Source organism: Hemibagrus wyckioides, linkage group LG01 (genome assembly GCF_019097595.1).
Source record: "Hemibagrus wyckioides isolate EC202008001 linkage group LG01, SWU_Hwy_1.0, whole genome shotgun sequence".
Taxonomy (NCBI): domain Eukaryota; kingdom Metazoa; phylum Chordata; class Actinopteri; order Siluriformes; family Bagridae; genus Hemibagrus; species Hemibagrus wyckioides.
In genome coordinates, this window is record NC_080710.1 from 12088106 (window position 1) to 12103291 (window position 15186).

The 15186-nt window shown below is 38.7% G+C and overlaps 1 protein-coding gene across 4 annotated transcripts in view; it reads left to right on the plus strand.

The window, feature by feature from the left end:
* Window positions 1-15145, plus strand: part of col14a1a (collagen, type XIV, alpha 1a) — an 86038-nt gene extending 70893 nt beyond the window's left edge. For 2 of the 4 annotated variants that reach the window (XM_058389519.1, XM_058389545.1), the window contains 9 exons: window positions 649-702; window positions 6316-6369; window positions 6466-6537; window positions 8214-8249; window positions 8637-8703; window positions 9193-9378; window positions 10289-10366; window positions 11675-11830; window positions 14022-15145. In XM_058389519.1, the coding sequence (XP_058245502.1) occupies window positions 649-702; window positions 6316-6369; window positions 6466-6537; window positions 8214-8249; window positions 8637-8703; window positions 9193-9378; window positions 10289-10366; window positions 11675-11830; window positions 14022-14299 (981 nt within the window). In that variant the 3' untranslated portion in view covers window positions 14300-15145. Of the gene's footprint in view, window positions 1-648; window positions 703-6315; window positions 6370-6465; window positions 6538-8213; window positions 8250-8636; window positions 8704-9192; window positions 9379-10288; window positions 10367-11674; window positions 11831-13468 lie in introns of all 4 variants that reach the window. The other 2 variants (XM_058389528.1, XM_058389537.1) reach the window with 2 other exon arrangements.
* The last annotated feature ends 41 nt before the right edge of the window (window positions 15146-15186 follow it).

The following is a 15186-nucleotide window of genomic DNA, read 5'->3' on the forward strand; positions in this document are numbered from 1 at the left end:
GTCACTTCAGACAGCTGTGTGAGCGCTGTAGATTAACTACCCACATAGCACACATACGTTGGCATGATACGCACAGTTTACCTCTCTGCGATATCACAATGACCTCAAATGCTAATTCGATCTTTTTTCAACTTGTCAGTGTTTTAAGACAGCACACCTGCTGGTGATTGATTTAATCTCTACACTCTTGCTATGTAATGAGCTGATTCAGCTCGCACAACATTTCGTCCATGATTAATGGACATAACCTACTTTTTTTTGCGGTGTTGTTTAGCCGGTAACACAGTCAGCAAGTTAATAAACACTCTAACTCGTCAAAGAAAGCTAGGAAAAGCAGAATATGAAGAACAGTAATCCAAAGCGGTATTCATTGTCATTGGTGTCCCAATTATCAAACTAGGGTCATTGACATGCAATTTATGCATGTTATGCTGATCTTGGCTTAGATATGTATGTGTGTGTGTGTGTGCAATTTGGGAAGTATACCGTTCATCTATGCTAGCCCCTCCATTAAACATAACCACTGTTGCTTCTGGTGCCATAAAACCATTTTTGGTTTGCCCTTCAGGAAAGGTTACCATCAAACACTGGTTTTGCCAAAAATTGTAGTTTTCAGCTTGTGCTTTTTTCTTTCTTTTTTTTTGTCAGGGTGTGACAGGAGCCAGCGGAGGATCCGGCAGAGACGGCCCACCGGGACAGAGGGTAAGGATGATCACTAACCTCAGTTAAATATCTGCATCTATTAAAAACCGACATGTTGAAAGGGTAAATGATATGTTATATATCTATGGTTTATCTTGGTTATGGTTGTTCTAGCCTCATCTTCTTCATTTGAATAACATAGATCCAGCTGGATGCCATGATAGCATTTATGATTTATTTACACATCTAAAATTTCACATTGGATACATTTAGAGTTTCAAATCCCTCCTTCCTTCTTCGTTCTTTAAGGTCGAACACATAATAAATGCTGATGGAAAATACTGTGGGATTGGCACAATAATTGGAATATTAATTCTGTCAATCCACATGGCTTGCTCATCAGATAGGCCTGGCAAATGTTTTTTGTCCAGGAATAGATCTGATTACAGATGGAGAGGCCCAGTCCAAACGCCAGGCTCAGTCTACTACGCTTTTTTAACTCCACATGTATCTGCTCTGTCCAAAAATGATTGTAAGTTTCTTCTGTGAGCGCAGTGAAGATTTTTCATTTTGCTTGAATCATACATTACACATGAGCAAAGCAGTGAGGTTTTTTTTTTATCATATAGATAACAGAAGAGATTGCCAGAGGGATGCGAACACTCCTAGTAAAAAAAAAGATAGGTTCTTTCACATAGCTTTAAAGATTATTCAGTTTGTCACTCTGGGGGAACTTTTTAAATAGGGTTTTAGACTTCTCCACAATGCTTTATTAATGAGATGCGTTTTTTTTTCTAAATTGAAGACTAAATTAAAGTGCAGGAGAAATTCCTGAATGCTTGCGATTTGTGCTCACACAGAACATATGATCCAGAATCCTCTCGGTTGTATTTTGGCATGGAAAGTTAATTAGCACTGTGTAAAAAGCCTATGACCGAGCTGGATCACAGAGCTGCCCAGCAATGCATGACTCCACTCTGGCTCACTCAGATACTCTACGATTTCCATTCCTGGAGACAAATGGAGAAAAAGACAAGAGAAATAGACTGACAAAGAGAATGAGAGAGAGAAAGAGAGAGAGAGAGAGAGAGAGAGAGAGACTTTGATCTCTGGGGAAGGGAAAAGCTCAGACATGTGGCTTTGCAATGGTTTTGTGCGTGCATAAGACAAATACTCTAGGCTTCCTCTCTTGATGTGGTTGCCGAAAAGCACTTTGCATATGAGAAGCGTTTAAACCATAAAGTGTTTTCATTCCAAATGGCTCATATTGCATAAAAAACCTCTTATAAGATATTGTGGGCAATGAATCACATTTAATAAAGGTTCATTTTTAGCAAGCTGAATAGAAAGAAATGAGGATTGTTCATATAGCCTAATAAGTACATGGTTGTAAGAGTTCTTAGCTCATCTTATTCCGAGTTAAAATATAACTTATGCCATAACCTATTTTGACAGGTCCAGTAGCACCTCAACGTAGTATATCTGTTGTTCTCTAACAGACTATTAAACAAGTCAATGCCTATAAAATTGCCAATATTTTTAAGTAGAGAACATCAGTCATTAATGTTGGTGTATATTTTCACTTTAACAAAAAAAAAAAAAAAAAGATTTTCGTTGTTTGACTTGGTTCCTCGTAATATAGAACATACACAAACACACTGCCCCACCTGAATAAACACTCCCAGTCACATAGCCTTCATCCCGTCACTGTCATGGCTGTAAGTTCACTTTGCACACCACCTCTAATGTTCAGTGTTAATAAAGTTAACCCTTTTTACTAGTACACTGCTGTTCAACTCATCAACTTATTGGACAGTATCACTATAAGCAAATTCATTTTTTTTAACGCAAGCCTGGTATAAAATTAGCCAGGACGTTTAGTTATCTTTCATGAAAATTAGTTGGCTTTTAGTGTGAGATGTTCTTTTTTTTTTTTTTTTTTACCTCTGTTGTGATAACCTTACACAGCATTTTAGTGGTTAAAGATCTTCAAGAACATCTTCCATTTTTAGATGTGTATGAACAAGCACTTGGAGCTGAAATGGGTGTGATATACTTTGAAGATATGAACATTTGTGTGAAATAAAAATAACCTTTTGGGTATTATTTTTTATTTATGAATATATTGCCACAAGTATGCTAAGTAAAAAAAAACCAATAAATACTGTGAGTAGCTAAGTGTAAAACAACAAAGAAACAGCCGCAAATTCCATTTTTTTTTTTGTCTCTGATAAAAAAAAAATATATAGTAATAATAAATTCAGTTAATTATAAGCTGCATTAATGACCTGAGGTCTTTTTTATTTGGATGAAATTAATCTCCACCTAGCAGAGTAAGTGCCAATTTATTAGTATTTCTGAATTTCAATGCAGTCCTCAATTCAGGATAGATTTGCCTGTTGTTGGGTTTTTTTTCTTCAGTTGTGGTTTTGTCAATAATACTGAGCTCTCTCATTATTGAGGAGTATACAAAATCAACACCCACAAAATGATCTGTTCTTCACAGTGGAGAAAATTGCATAGGAACCCAGTGTATAAAAGCCAAATGCAGCCTTTTACAGAACTGTGGTACAGCATGAAAAACAGATTCGAATTTAAAGTACACTCACGGTACAGTGTACAAAGCCCACTCTGTATCTCTACCTTTAAATGTATGGATCAGGGATCTTGCATTAAGCTTGGCTGATACCCAGACAACAAATATACACTGTACTGAATTGAGGGTAAATGCAGTGCTGCAGCTGGATATGCAAAGCAGAACTGGCCTTGTGTCATTTAGTGCACCAAAATCTATTACAACTGGATCAGATTGAGAGAAAATATTGTTACATTTGGCCAAATATTAGGCCTCATTTATTGAATTATTTGGAAAAATGCTCATATCCTACTTGTACTCCCGCACGTTGGACATTTACTCCTCAGAAGACTAACCAGTGTAAACCTCCATTGATCGACTTTAAATCATATAATTTGCATGGGTTACTGTTTTCCTGTGGATTATGCTGTCATGTTTAAATTTCTTATTTACTTCCAACTACAGGATTATGCAGAGCAATTTACAGTAGCGCTTCGTAGTCTCTATCAAAAACGCATCCGTGAAAACCAGGCATTTTATATTTTAGAATATTCTCACTACTGAAATAGAATTAAAAAAACAAAAACAAAGAAAGTGTGCCAGCACAAACCCATAAATTAAGAGAAATACAACTCATCATTCAGTTATGACAGTAGTCTGCTCGTAGCAATAAGCCATAAAAAGAATGCCTCAACTGATGGTATATCATAAGGGAAAGGATGTTTAAAAAACTGATCATGGGGATGAATGCTGGTTCCATTTTTCATGGTTGTGTCATGTCTGTGCTAAGCTTTAGTGCATGATGCCCATGATCACTTGAACAGTGTAGAGCTACACCGACCAGGCATAACATTATGACTACCTGCCTGATATTGTGTTGGTCCCCCCTTTGCTGACAAAACAGCCCTGACCCGTCATGCACTGTGTATTCTGACACCTTTCTATCAGAACCAGCATTAACTTCTTCAGCAATCTGAGCAACAGTAGCTCGTCTGTTGGATCGGATCACACGGGCCAGCCTTCGCTCCCCACGTGCACCCATGAGCCTTTGCTGTCCATGACCCTGTTGCTCAGTTTACCACTGGTCCTTCTTTGGACCACTTTTGATAGATACTGACCACTGCAGACCGGGAACACGAAAATGAGCTTTTCTGAAGAATTTTGTAAATCTGTTAGAAATTTTTAGTTCTGTTCATTTTATGCAAATATTCATGCAACCACAGCTGGAATGAATAGCAGGAGTGTTTTTTATTTTTTTCTTGCAATCATTATAACAATTATTGTGTTCTTTTCCCCAAAAAGCATTTATTGACAGGCAAGCATAAAACACATGCTAAATTCACATTTGAAATCCATAATGCTTGCTACTAAAAAACCCCTGCTATTCATTCCAGCTGTGATTGTTAGCTCACAGTAATGAGATTAACATGTTGTTTATGAGCTCTGCTCCAAGGATGTCAGGTTCAACTATTTTTCAGATTTTTCAAAACAACAGAATATGAGTAGTGGCCTATAGGTATGCTTATGATAATGATTTTTTATATAAAATGTCTACAGCACAACATGGCTCCATTTGATTAGACTATGTTCCTGAAATGATGCACAGTATGATCTGTTATCAAAATGAAAAAAAAAATCCCATTATTTGTTATGAACTGCTTATTCAACTCGTTCACAGGATAATTTATCAACTGCTACATATATTACTGTAGCGATTTTTAAATAAAAACTTTTCTGACAGTGAATAGAGCCTGACTGAATGATGCACAAGCCTTCCTGTTGTCAAAATGAAGGATTCCTGTTTGTTAAAAAAAAACAAAAAAAGTCATCAATCTCTTCCAGACAACAACTCATTAATAGATTGGTTTCCTTCATGTGTAGACCAACAAATATGCATTCAATTTTGGAGCAAATGTACCCAGGTCATTATCAGTAATACAGTGCCAGCTCTAATAGGCATGAATGGCCTTAAGAGCAGCAGGGATTTGCCTGGGCATGAATTCTACAGAAGCTGAATGTATTGTTGTACCATGTGGAAATGATTTTGTTGCACAGTTGCTGGAAATTGGATGGCTGTACAGTCTTGCTGTTCACAGCCCTTTCCACCTCATCCCAAAATGCTCAATGGGGTTGAAATCCAGGGACTGCAGGCCACTGAAGCAATATAAATCGTTGTCATGTTCCCGGCACCATTCGATGATGATACATACAGTGTAACATGGTACATTATCATGCTGGAAGCATCAGTTCCAGTGTGAATAAGCTGTAGACATGCGCACAGTCACCAGTGTTCTGCACCGCTCAGATAAGCTGCCGTGCAGACGTTCTTGGATGGATATCAGGGGACATAATCTGTACGCGGGAAGCATTCTCCACATTATCACATTGTTACTACCTGCTTACAGGGAGGTACTGATAATACCATACAAGACAGCTTCCATGACGGCACTGCTTGTGTAAAAAGGAACCAGGATGTAGAAGTCTGTGCAAAGTTTATCCACATCTTAAAGTTTTTGGATCTCAGGAAAATCTTGAAAAGGTTATATCATTATATGTTAACCAGAGTAGATGTCAACATGTATCACGACTGGTTTCTAATTTTTAGGATACATAGAAGGATTTTCTGAACAGAGATGTTTCTGCTCGGAACAAATTATCATTGATCCCTAAATGAAAATAGCTAACTAGAAAGGTCCAGAAAATACATTTACACAAATGTCTAATTTTTGGTGTCCATGAAACATGCAATTGATTTTAATGTGTTGCTATTAACGTGTTGATGTTAATGCATTTTAACGAGTTATTGAGTTAGAAAATTTTGTAGAGGTGGCTGTGCATCAGCCAATAAGGAAATCTGGGTGATGTATCAGTCATTCACAGTTGTTAGGTGAAAAAAAAATCATCAAGACCTCAATTGAAACCAGTGAATTGGGTTACATTACCTGGAGTTTTGTCAAAACCTTTATTATATTTTTACATTGTAATAGTATATAATAATGCTAAAGTGATGAGGTGTGAAAGACAGAGACATGTTACTATAGAAAACACTGTATTCATTTTTAACTGAGTCATTTCATAATGGAATTTTATTTCTGCAGGGTTTGCCTGGGAAAAATGGACCACAGGGGCAACAGGGCCCACCAGGACCTATTGTATGTATTATCTTGTTCCTACCAAACAAACACAGGACCACCCAGGTGCATTAGACTCTTGCTTACCCCTTGGTCATTTGGTCTATTTTAAAACAGGGCAGTCCAGGTGCCCCCGGAGCTCCAGGATCCACTGGACCCAAAGGACTACATGGTGATCATGGACCACCTGTAAGTATATGAGTGAAGAGAGACCCATTTTAAGGATCTGAAATTACATGATGATGAATTAGAGGACCAAAACAATTAAATGAATGAAAATAATTTACATTCACAATTGTTGTAACACTGATCAGTAGGACGTATCATAATCTTACAGACCAGTGCAGTGTCACTGTTCACACAGTCATTTCTTTTTGGTAAATATTTAAAAAAAAAAAATTATTTCTAAACTTCAGTAGCCATCAGCTGAATCAGTAAACAAAATCATTCCACAAAGGTCTGTGACATATAACCACTCACATATTCAGTTCTTTTTGTAAATATTGTTTCTCAGGTTCAGACGAATGGGGTGTGCTGAAAGTGTGTGCCTTGTTTAAAATAACTACACTGTTAGTTTTGGGACTCGCTCCCACTGCTGAGTCATTCTCACTACTGCATCCAGCTTCACACACTGACTGCAGCTCTGAACTTCAGACCACCCTGAACTGACAAGAGCAAAGCTAACGCTGTAAACAATTGGGTCATGACCTCAGTCAGATCAATGGGTTAAACGACACAGCTTTCTCTTCTCCTTGTGTGAGCCCTCGTCTCCTTTCTGCTCACTCCTGTGCTCCATCATTGTTTCACACAGATTTTGCCATCTCTTAAAGTTAGAAATTCTTCACATCTGTGTGCATTAATGCATAGACACCAACCATGATTCAACCCAGCATTTTAACATGATGTTTTATTCTTGTTTAACCTAGCTATTAATACACAATATAGACCGGTGTTGTTTTGCATTTGTCCGGGTTAGACAAAAGTCATAACACTCACTATGCTGTTCAGGAGGAGAGCAACCCAGAAGAAACCTCAGCTACTGCTTGTGTGGACCCTCAGGGTGGAATGTTTGTTTCTTATTTTTACGTTAGGTGCAAGCAAGAGATCAGACGATGTGAAGCCTTGTCAATCTCCATTATATTCCTGCTGAGTGACACCTGTTCAAAAAATTACTGCATTCAGTCAGGAAGCAAGAGCTCTGTAATTGAGTGTTTGTTTAGAGATGGAGGTAAAAAAGAACCATATGCTTGAGTGGAGTGATCTGAACCTCTATTGATTTCTCTCGAGTGAACCCGGTAGACAGGCTGTCAAGGAGATGACAGGTTTAGCATCATTGTGGGGCTGGTGCATGAACATTGAGACTCTTTACTATGACACTTGGCAAAAAATACATTCTTGCTCTGTGATAGTTCAGGCAATGCCTCACTATTTCCTGCTACACATACTCTCATATGTAAAATTTTAAATGACACATACATTTTGGCACATTCATTAGTCCTTCATATGTGTGAGCCTGTGTTTTCCAGACCTCCAGATTACCGCTTTATGATATCAGAATTATATTTAGTAGCGTTAGTATTCTGGACCATCTTCTGCATTAGCTGAACAACGTGTCTCCTTTATGTTCTTGGACCGTGTGCTGCATTCATGATGATTCGGTCATAATCCCTTCAAAATGACCTGTGCTACAACAAAGCAGACATACTGTATATGCTCTCCAAACCACAACTAGTATCTCTCTTTTTTTTTTTTTTGATCAGCTCCAATCAGATCTAGGACTCACACAGTGTTCACAAAGCTTTGAAAATCCTCCATTATCTTTGCAAGACAGCTATTTACCTACCTTTTTTCTTTTCTTTTGGCAGGGTCCTCCTGGTTCCAAAGGCGAGCGAGGAGAGAGGGTAAATCTAATGTGAAATGTTTTGTAAAGTTTATATGAGTGGGATGGGCGACATACCTAATGGTGCGGTATTTTCTGACACAAATCACAACTAGCTATCAAAGCATATATTTTTCCATTGGTTTCACTTCCCTCACACACCTTTCCTCTGTTAACCCATGTCTGACTGTAACACTGTATTATGCTCAGACATGGACTCTGTTATTGCCTCTTTGTAAAATACCATAGGGATGGGCATCAGAAAATAAGACTATGATGAATGTTAAATTACACTTATTAAACATTTACGCTTTATGGGCTGTTGTCTGCTTCATTAAACACCCTGTAATGTGTGTCGGTTGGAACACCAAACAAATGCACTCTTTACCATCTGTTTTTGTCTTCTAAGGGCGACATGCAGTCTCAGGCAGTAGTCCGCTCTATAGCCCGGCAAGTGTGTGAGCAACTAATTCAGAGTGAGTATATTTTTATAGTTCATGAACAGCTTACAAACACAACAAGTGAACAAAGCATCCACAACATGTCAAGCATTTGGGTCTTCATCTTAGGTTTCTGAGTTTGTTAGTAATAATTGAATGGACAACTTATGTATGATATGGGTTTTATAATAAATTTCACCACATTTTCTAGAAATTTGCCAGTTTTCATTTAGTAGCTACCTCTCCCTTATTACCTGACAGCTACAACCTGGGGGAGAGTGAGGGCTAGCATGTTACTGTATCTCATAAACTGCTGTTCATGTTACAGCAAATTGCATCTGAACACAGTTGAGCTTACATCCATGGAGATATCCTCCAGATAATCTCCAGAGTGAATATGTTTTTGTTTCACTCTGGAATACATGTTTTGCCTTTCTTTAGTTAGATATTACTCTCAGTAATATTCTGTAATCCTTTCGGTTCTATTAATGTGACTCTCTTCACTTTTTCCACTCTCCCCATCAGGCCACTTGTCTCGCTACAACTCAATCCTGAATCAGATCCCTAGTCAGTCTGTAGTCCGGACAGTGCCAGGCCCTCCAGGGGAACCAGGTCGCCAGGGCCCTCCGGGGCCACAGGGAGAGCAGGGAACTCCAGGCAGACCAGGCTTCCCCGGAGGTAATGGACTAAGTGGTCGTCCAGGAGAGAGAGGTGAGTTCACGCACCTTTATTACAGTATCACACTTCACATGGCATTATGTTTCATTATGTGTTCATTTTATTGATAGTTATATTAACTTAATAAATAATAATCTCTAGAAAATCACAGAGAGATAACAAGCAAGTGAATCACATGACCAGCACCACTTCACACATGCAGTGTAACATACGCAGACAGCGTTTCAGAACGACACAAAGCACGACCTTAATATAATTAGTTCTGACTGGCCACACAAGACTAACAACGTTTGCTAATGAGAGATGGTTTGAGGGAATTAGTGGTGTAGCCTATCATTACAACAGTGCTAATTATGTGCTCGGGGCTGGAGGAATTGTCAGCCCTGGTCAGAGGTGATAAAGACCAGATTGCTGTGAAGAAGCCTGGGAAAAACTGGAGAGTGTCTCTCCATAAAGGCTTTGAGAACTTTGGCGTGTCATAGTGTTCCTTTGGTCTTGGAGTAGCAAAGAACTAATAATAACTGCTCAAGACTATTTTTGTATGCAGTCAGTCTTTTGATATTTTCCATGCAGCAGGATATGCTGAACCAGAAATCTCTGTGGAAGCTTTAGCTTTCCTTCTGGACTACTTATTTTTTCTTGCTCTTTGCCAAATGATTAGCGACCCATGAAAAGCATGTGGCTCTCACACTCTCTCCATCTCCAGTGGTCAGTGGTGAAAGATAAACAGAAGAGCTGGACAGAAACTCTAGCCATTTCATGTACAGACTTGTTGTGTCTATGTTTGTGTGTCTGTGTGTGTGTGTGTGCATGCTACAGTAGGTCTGCAATCTCAATCCTTCTGCCTACCCAAGACTGACAGAGGCCAGCAATGTGCAAGTCCAATGAGGCAGATGGTTTCACTTGGTCTCACTTTATATTGTCTGTTATATTGTCTGTTCAGGCCTCCCAGGAGAGAAAGGAGAGAAAGGCAGTCCAGGTGTGGGGACACAGGGACCTCGTGGCCTTCCAGGACCTCCAGGTAATCAAAAAACACTCTTATACACTGGATATGCCACTTTATATTTTGATGTGCAACTATATTTAGTTATATAAGCAATGGCTACTTCAAAAGGAACATTTGCACACCTGCTCATTCATGCAAATATCTAATCAGCAGCAGTGTAATGCATTAAAATCATGCAGATACACTTAAGAGAGTTGCAGCTCAGAACAGGGGAAAAATGTGATTTCATTGACTTTGACTGTGGCATTGTTTTTGGTGCTGGAGTACATTCTGGTTGGTTCTGCTGCAACAAACAGATGGTAGTGTGAAATTTTGGCATTAACAGCATGAATCCATGGACACTCAGCCTGATATCTGTCAACCTTTCAAGCTGCTGCTGGTGGTGTAATGGTGTGGAGAATGTTTTCTTGGCACACACTGGACCCCTTAATACCAATCAAGTATGGTTTGAATGCAATAGCCTGACTATTGTTTATGACCAGAATCTTTTAATGGCTACTTCCAGCATGGTAATGCTCCAAACTTCAAAGAACAAGTCATCTCAGTGCAGTGCCTTGAACATGACAATGAGTTTAGTGTGCTTTTGGGATAGTACATTGACAGCGGTATGGTCCAGAATTGTGTCAGTTCAGAGAAAAAAGTATGTTGTATTTGGTAATCCAAACAAAGCAGTATATGTATTGAGTTTTTTTAAAGGTTGATTGGTTCATTTTCCTTTTACAGGGTGTAAACAAATGAAAACCTTTTTTTTTTGTTAATTTTCCATTGCTCCTTGCAAATAGCTGTCAAAAAAGTGTATCAAACTTAACAAAGCAGTGTAAGGGGATATAGAGATCAATGGACCAGTAGTACATTTTTAATTTTGCAGCTACAAATTTAATGTAATGTTCTGCTAATTTATGTCACATTTAAAACTAACCCCTATACTTTTGATTTCCTTAAAAGGCCAATATTCTGCTATTCATGTGAACATGTAGCTTAGATAGAACGGTACAGGTTCATATGCTATAGAACTATAGGAATTCATATTCATAAATGTTTATTAAAAGCATTTAAACTCGTAACAATCTCTGCAGTAATTTAATGTCCACTGTGGTTGGTCTGAAATATGAAATGGATATTTATTTATATATATATATATATATATATATATATAAGAGATATCAGCAAAGAGTCTACATACCTAAAAGAGCCAGTGACATTTGGCGAAGTCTTAACTTGTGCTGAAAATGTCTTTTATGGTACAAAAGTCCAGTTTCAAACATGCAGCTCAGTGGGATAGCATGTGGCACTGTGATGATATGTGTTAATGCCACGCTGCAGGTCCTCCAGGAGAGGGCCGGACAGGAAGCCAGGGTCCTCCAGGAAGGCCTGGACCTCAGGGCACCCCGGGTCGCCCTGGAAGTCCTGGAAACTCTGGACCTGCTGGACCACCAGGTTACTGCGACCAGAATGCCTGCTTAGGGTACAACATAGGAGGTAAAGAAAGTTTCTGTTTTCTCTGTTTGTTCTCTGTCTACTATTGATCCAATACTCAAAAGCCAATATTTAAGTATTGGCTTCTGCCTATCTCTAACTATTGCAGATACTCCTGAGGATATAAGAAAACATTAGAACACGGTCATTTCTGATACTGCTTGGAATTCTATTGCCCAAACTTGTCTAAGAGCAGCAAATACTATTTACACTGTTTATGCAGTGTACACAACAGTTTTTTTGTGATATATATTTCGTATCCATCGCCATACTCTTTTTTTAATCTTTTTGTTCACATATAAAAGCCAACACTTTTGCCACTATTGCAGGATTAACGTCCAATAAAGTAGTCTTTTACAGGTAGAGACAAAGAATAGTCATTACATTAATTGTCCTTATAAATTTAATAGGGTGTATATGCTATCAAATTTTACAATGAATCTTGTGAAAAGTTGATGCCTATCCTGATGTGGGTGATTTTTATGAGAGTGTGTTCTGGGATGTGAAACATCCTGCAGCAAGAAGGAGGGCAATGTATAGTACCACTGATTTTGGAAAATGTGGTAATAGGAGCTAGTGGTTCATACTACGACGGGGGTGACATTTATTTCCCACTGATATTACAGTCACAAAAATATGTAAGAGTAAATGACTTTAAACATAGGGAAAGTGTCCTTCACAAACAACTTAATAACTTAAAACTAATAAAAGCTCCAGCAAATAGAAAAAAAAGCAATATTGCCATTATCAGTCATCTATAACTTCACACTGAAAAATAATTATTGAAATAAAGAAAAACATTATTTAATTATTGTGTGAATCCATTTCAGCTCACAGATGAAACATCCCTTTCCATGAGTCATCCATTCTAGGTAATGAAAGATGCAGAATATTGACTCAGTGCTGTTCGGTGAAAAATAAAAATATTTGTTATATTTCACAAGCCAACTGTCCAACAGGAATTTTCATCAACTCAATTTCCTGAAGACTGTTAGAAGTAGAAAAAAAAAGAAAGAATATTAATTCATTATTTATATGTTAGCATCCATATTAATATACATTGTTAATGCTAATTAACAATTTCTTCATTTGCAAGTTCTATGCTAAAAACCTCAGCTATATTATTCAGTTAAGAGCGAAATGAAACCAGCAGATTTGGATTAGCAGTTTTAAGCAGGATTACAGTGTTTTCTTTTATTCAATGTTGAAAATGTCTTTTAATAAAGAAACTGACCGTTATTTTTTTAAGTGTAAAATGGATGTCACCCCAGTTTTGGAATCACCTCGCTAATGGATTATATATTTTTAAATCCGTAATGAAGCATTTAAGAAACAAGCTTTATATTAATTCTCATTTTTCATGCTGATATGAAATGACTGTGACCATCTTTTACAGTGTAGGCTCATGTATAGTGTGTACATTTAATAACATTTAATATTAATTTACTGATAAAGCGTACTGACAGTAAACCTAAAGTAAACCTCAGAAATTTATGAACTGTAAGTGACAGGAGTCAGACTGCTGCAAAAAGGGAAAGCCTGAGCCGAGTTGGTCATTTTAACCATCATGTGGGTGCCGTACTTACACGGTGTGTTCTCTCTCTCCTTTCTGGGACCTTCTCACCTGTCTCCTGACTCTAGGGCAAGGCGAAGTGCAGTATGAGAATGACTACTGAGAGGCATTCTCTGAAACTCTGCTGCCATTTCTCTTTTTCCCTTTTATCCCTTCATCCCTCCATTCTCCATCCTTTGGCAAAAAAAGAAAGAAAAAAAGACTGTGCATAGGGAAAGACTTGTCTACAACCCCCAAGCTTCCATATTATATAATGCCATCTTTTCTCACTCCTGAAGATCACCACCACTATAACGTTAAGGTCCTGCATGCCTATTCACACAAATCCATCCAGCTTTCTTTGCTGCCCTTCTCTTCCTCCCCCCCTCTCTCTCTCTCTCTCTCTCTCTCTCCCCCTTTCTCTGGAATGGAATGTTTTTGACAGTCATACCTGATGGCCCGTCCCCAGAAAGCCATAATTTCTCGTACTCGTCTTCTGCTTCCTGTTTTCTCTAACACTGTGACTTTATCTCTCTGCTGCTTTCCTCTGACGCTAACCCAATGGCTACTTTCTTGGTGGTGGTGAATGACATAGACAGAGGAAACATGGATGACCAACCCAATTCCCCAATCTTCCCATAGTACAACAGTTACCTCCCAGTTCCTACCAAAACTACGGGCCCACCGACACTAATGATGAAGAGCAGGAGGAGGAGGAAGAGGACCCGTACGGCGGATACCGCCGCTACCCACCCCAGTACTACCAGCCCAGCTATCCCAACCCTCGTGTTGCCCAGCCTGGCACTGCTCATTCCGGTGCCATGATGAGGGAGCGAGGCACCCACCGCTTCTCCCGCAGCCTGACTGAGAAGAGTGGAGCTCAGACCACAACACAGGAAGAGGATAAATCTGCACACTGACAGCCCCATCCACAAATACACACTTAGTATTAAGCAAGTGTCCAGTAGGATAGCATTAACTGAATGGTAATAGGAAAGTGCCTGATGAGGGTGGGTGGTATGAGGGAGTGCAGTAAACCCATACTGTGCCCATAGACCTTCAATGACCTTTTTTTTTTTTTGTTTGTTTGTTTGTAAAAGTGCATGCAATCATAAAAAAAACACAAAAAAAGCTCTCAAACAATGCAGTGGATTTGTATTAGTTGTCCTTTTGGGAGGAAAAGCATTGAATTTGTACAGTTTGTGTAATTGTTTTTATAATAAAAATGGAGATTGAATCTAAGTGCTTCCATGTTTGCTCGTCCACGCTTTCAATGTTCCTGTCACGTTATCGTCATTTATTTATGGAAAGATGAATCCTTGGCAGTACCGGACAATATAAACAGAATATTGAACCAAACTGCCACTGATACTTATAAATGCCACACATGATGTCTGGAGAGTGATTGTACAATCACATGTCAATGTGAATTTCCTGTGGATTTGATCGTTTAAGGATAAACGTTATGCAGTCTGTGGGGATTCGGTAAGGGCTCTTGAATATTTTTTTTTTGGTTTTAAATACAAGAGCTCAGACTGGAAATCCTTTTCTGTCTCTCTCTGTGTACAGTATGTGCTTGTCCTATGGGCCTATTCACTGTGGAGGAGTGTTGAATAGTTAGGCCTGTGGTCTACTGTCCTCTCAGAATGAATCAAACTGTGTGTGCTGAACAGGTGCCAGAGGAATGGCTCACTACCAAACTTTTGAAGCGGAAAAGTAACTTATTTTTACTTTGTTTTTGTAACCAATAAAACTGTAATAAGACAGTGGTGATGTCTTGTCTGTTCTTTGTTACTGTGCCCTTTTT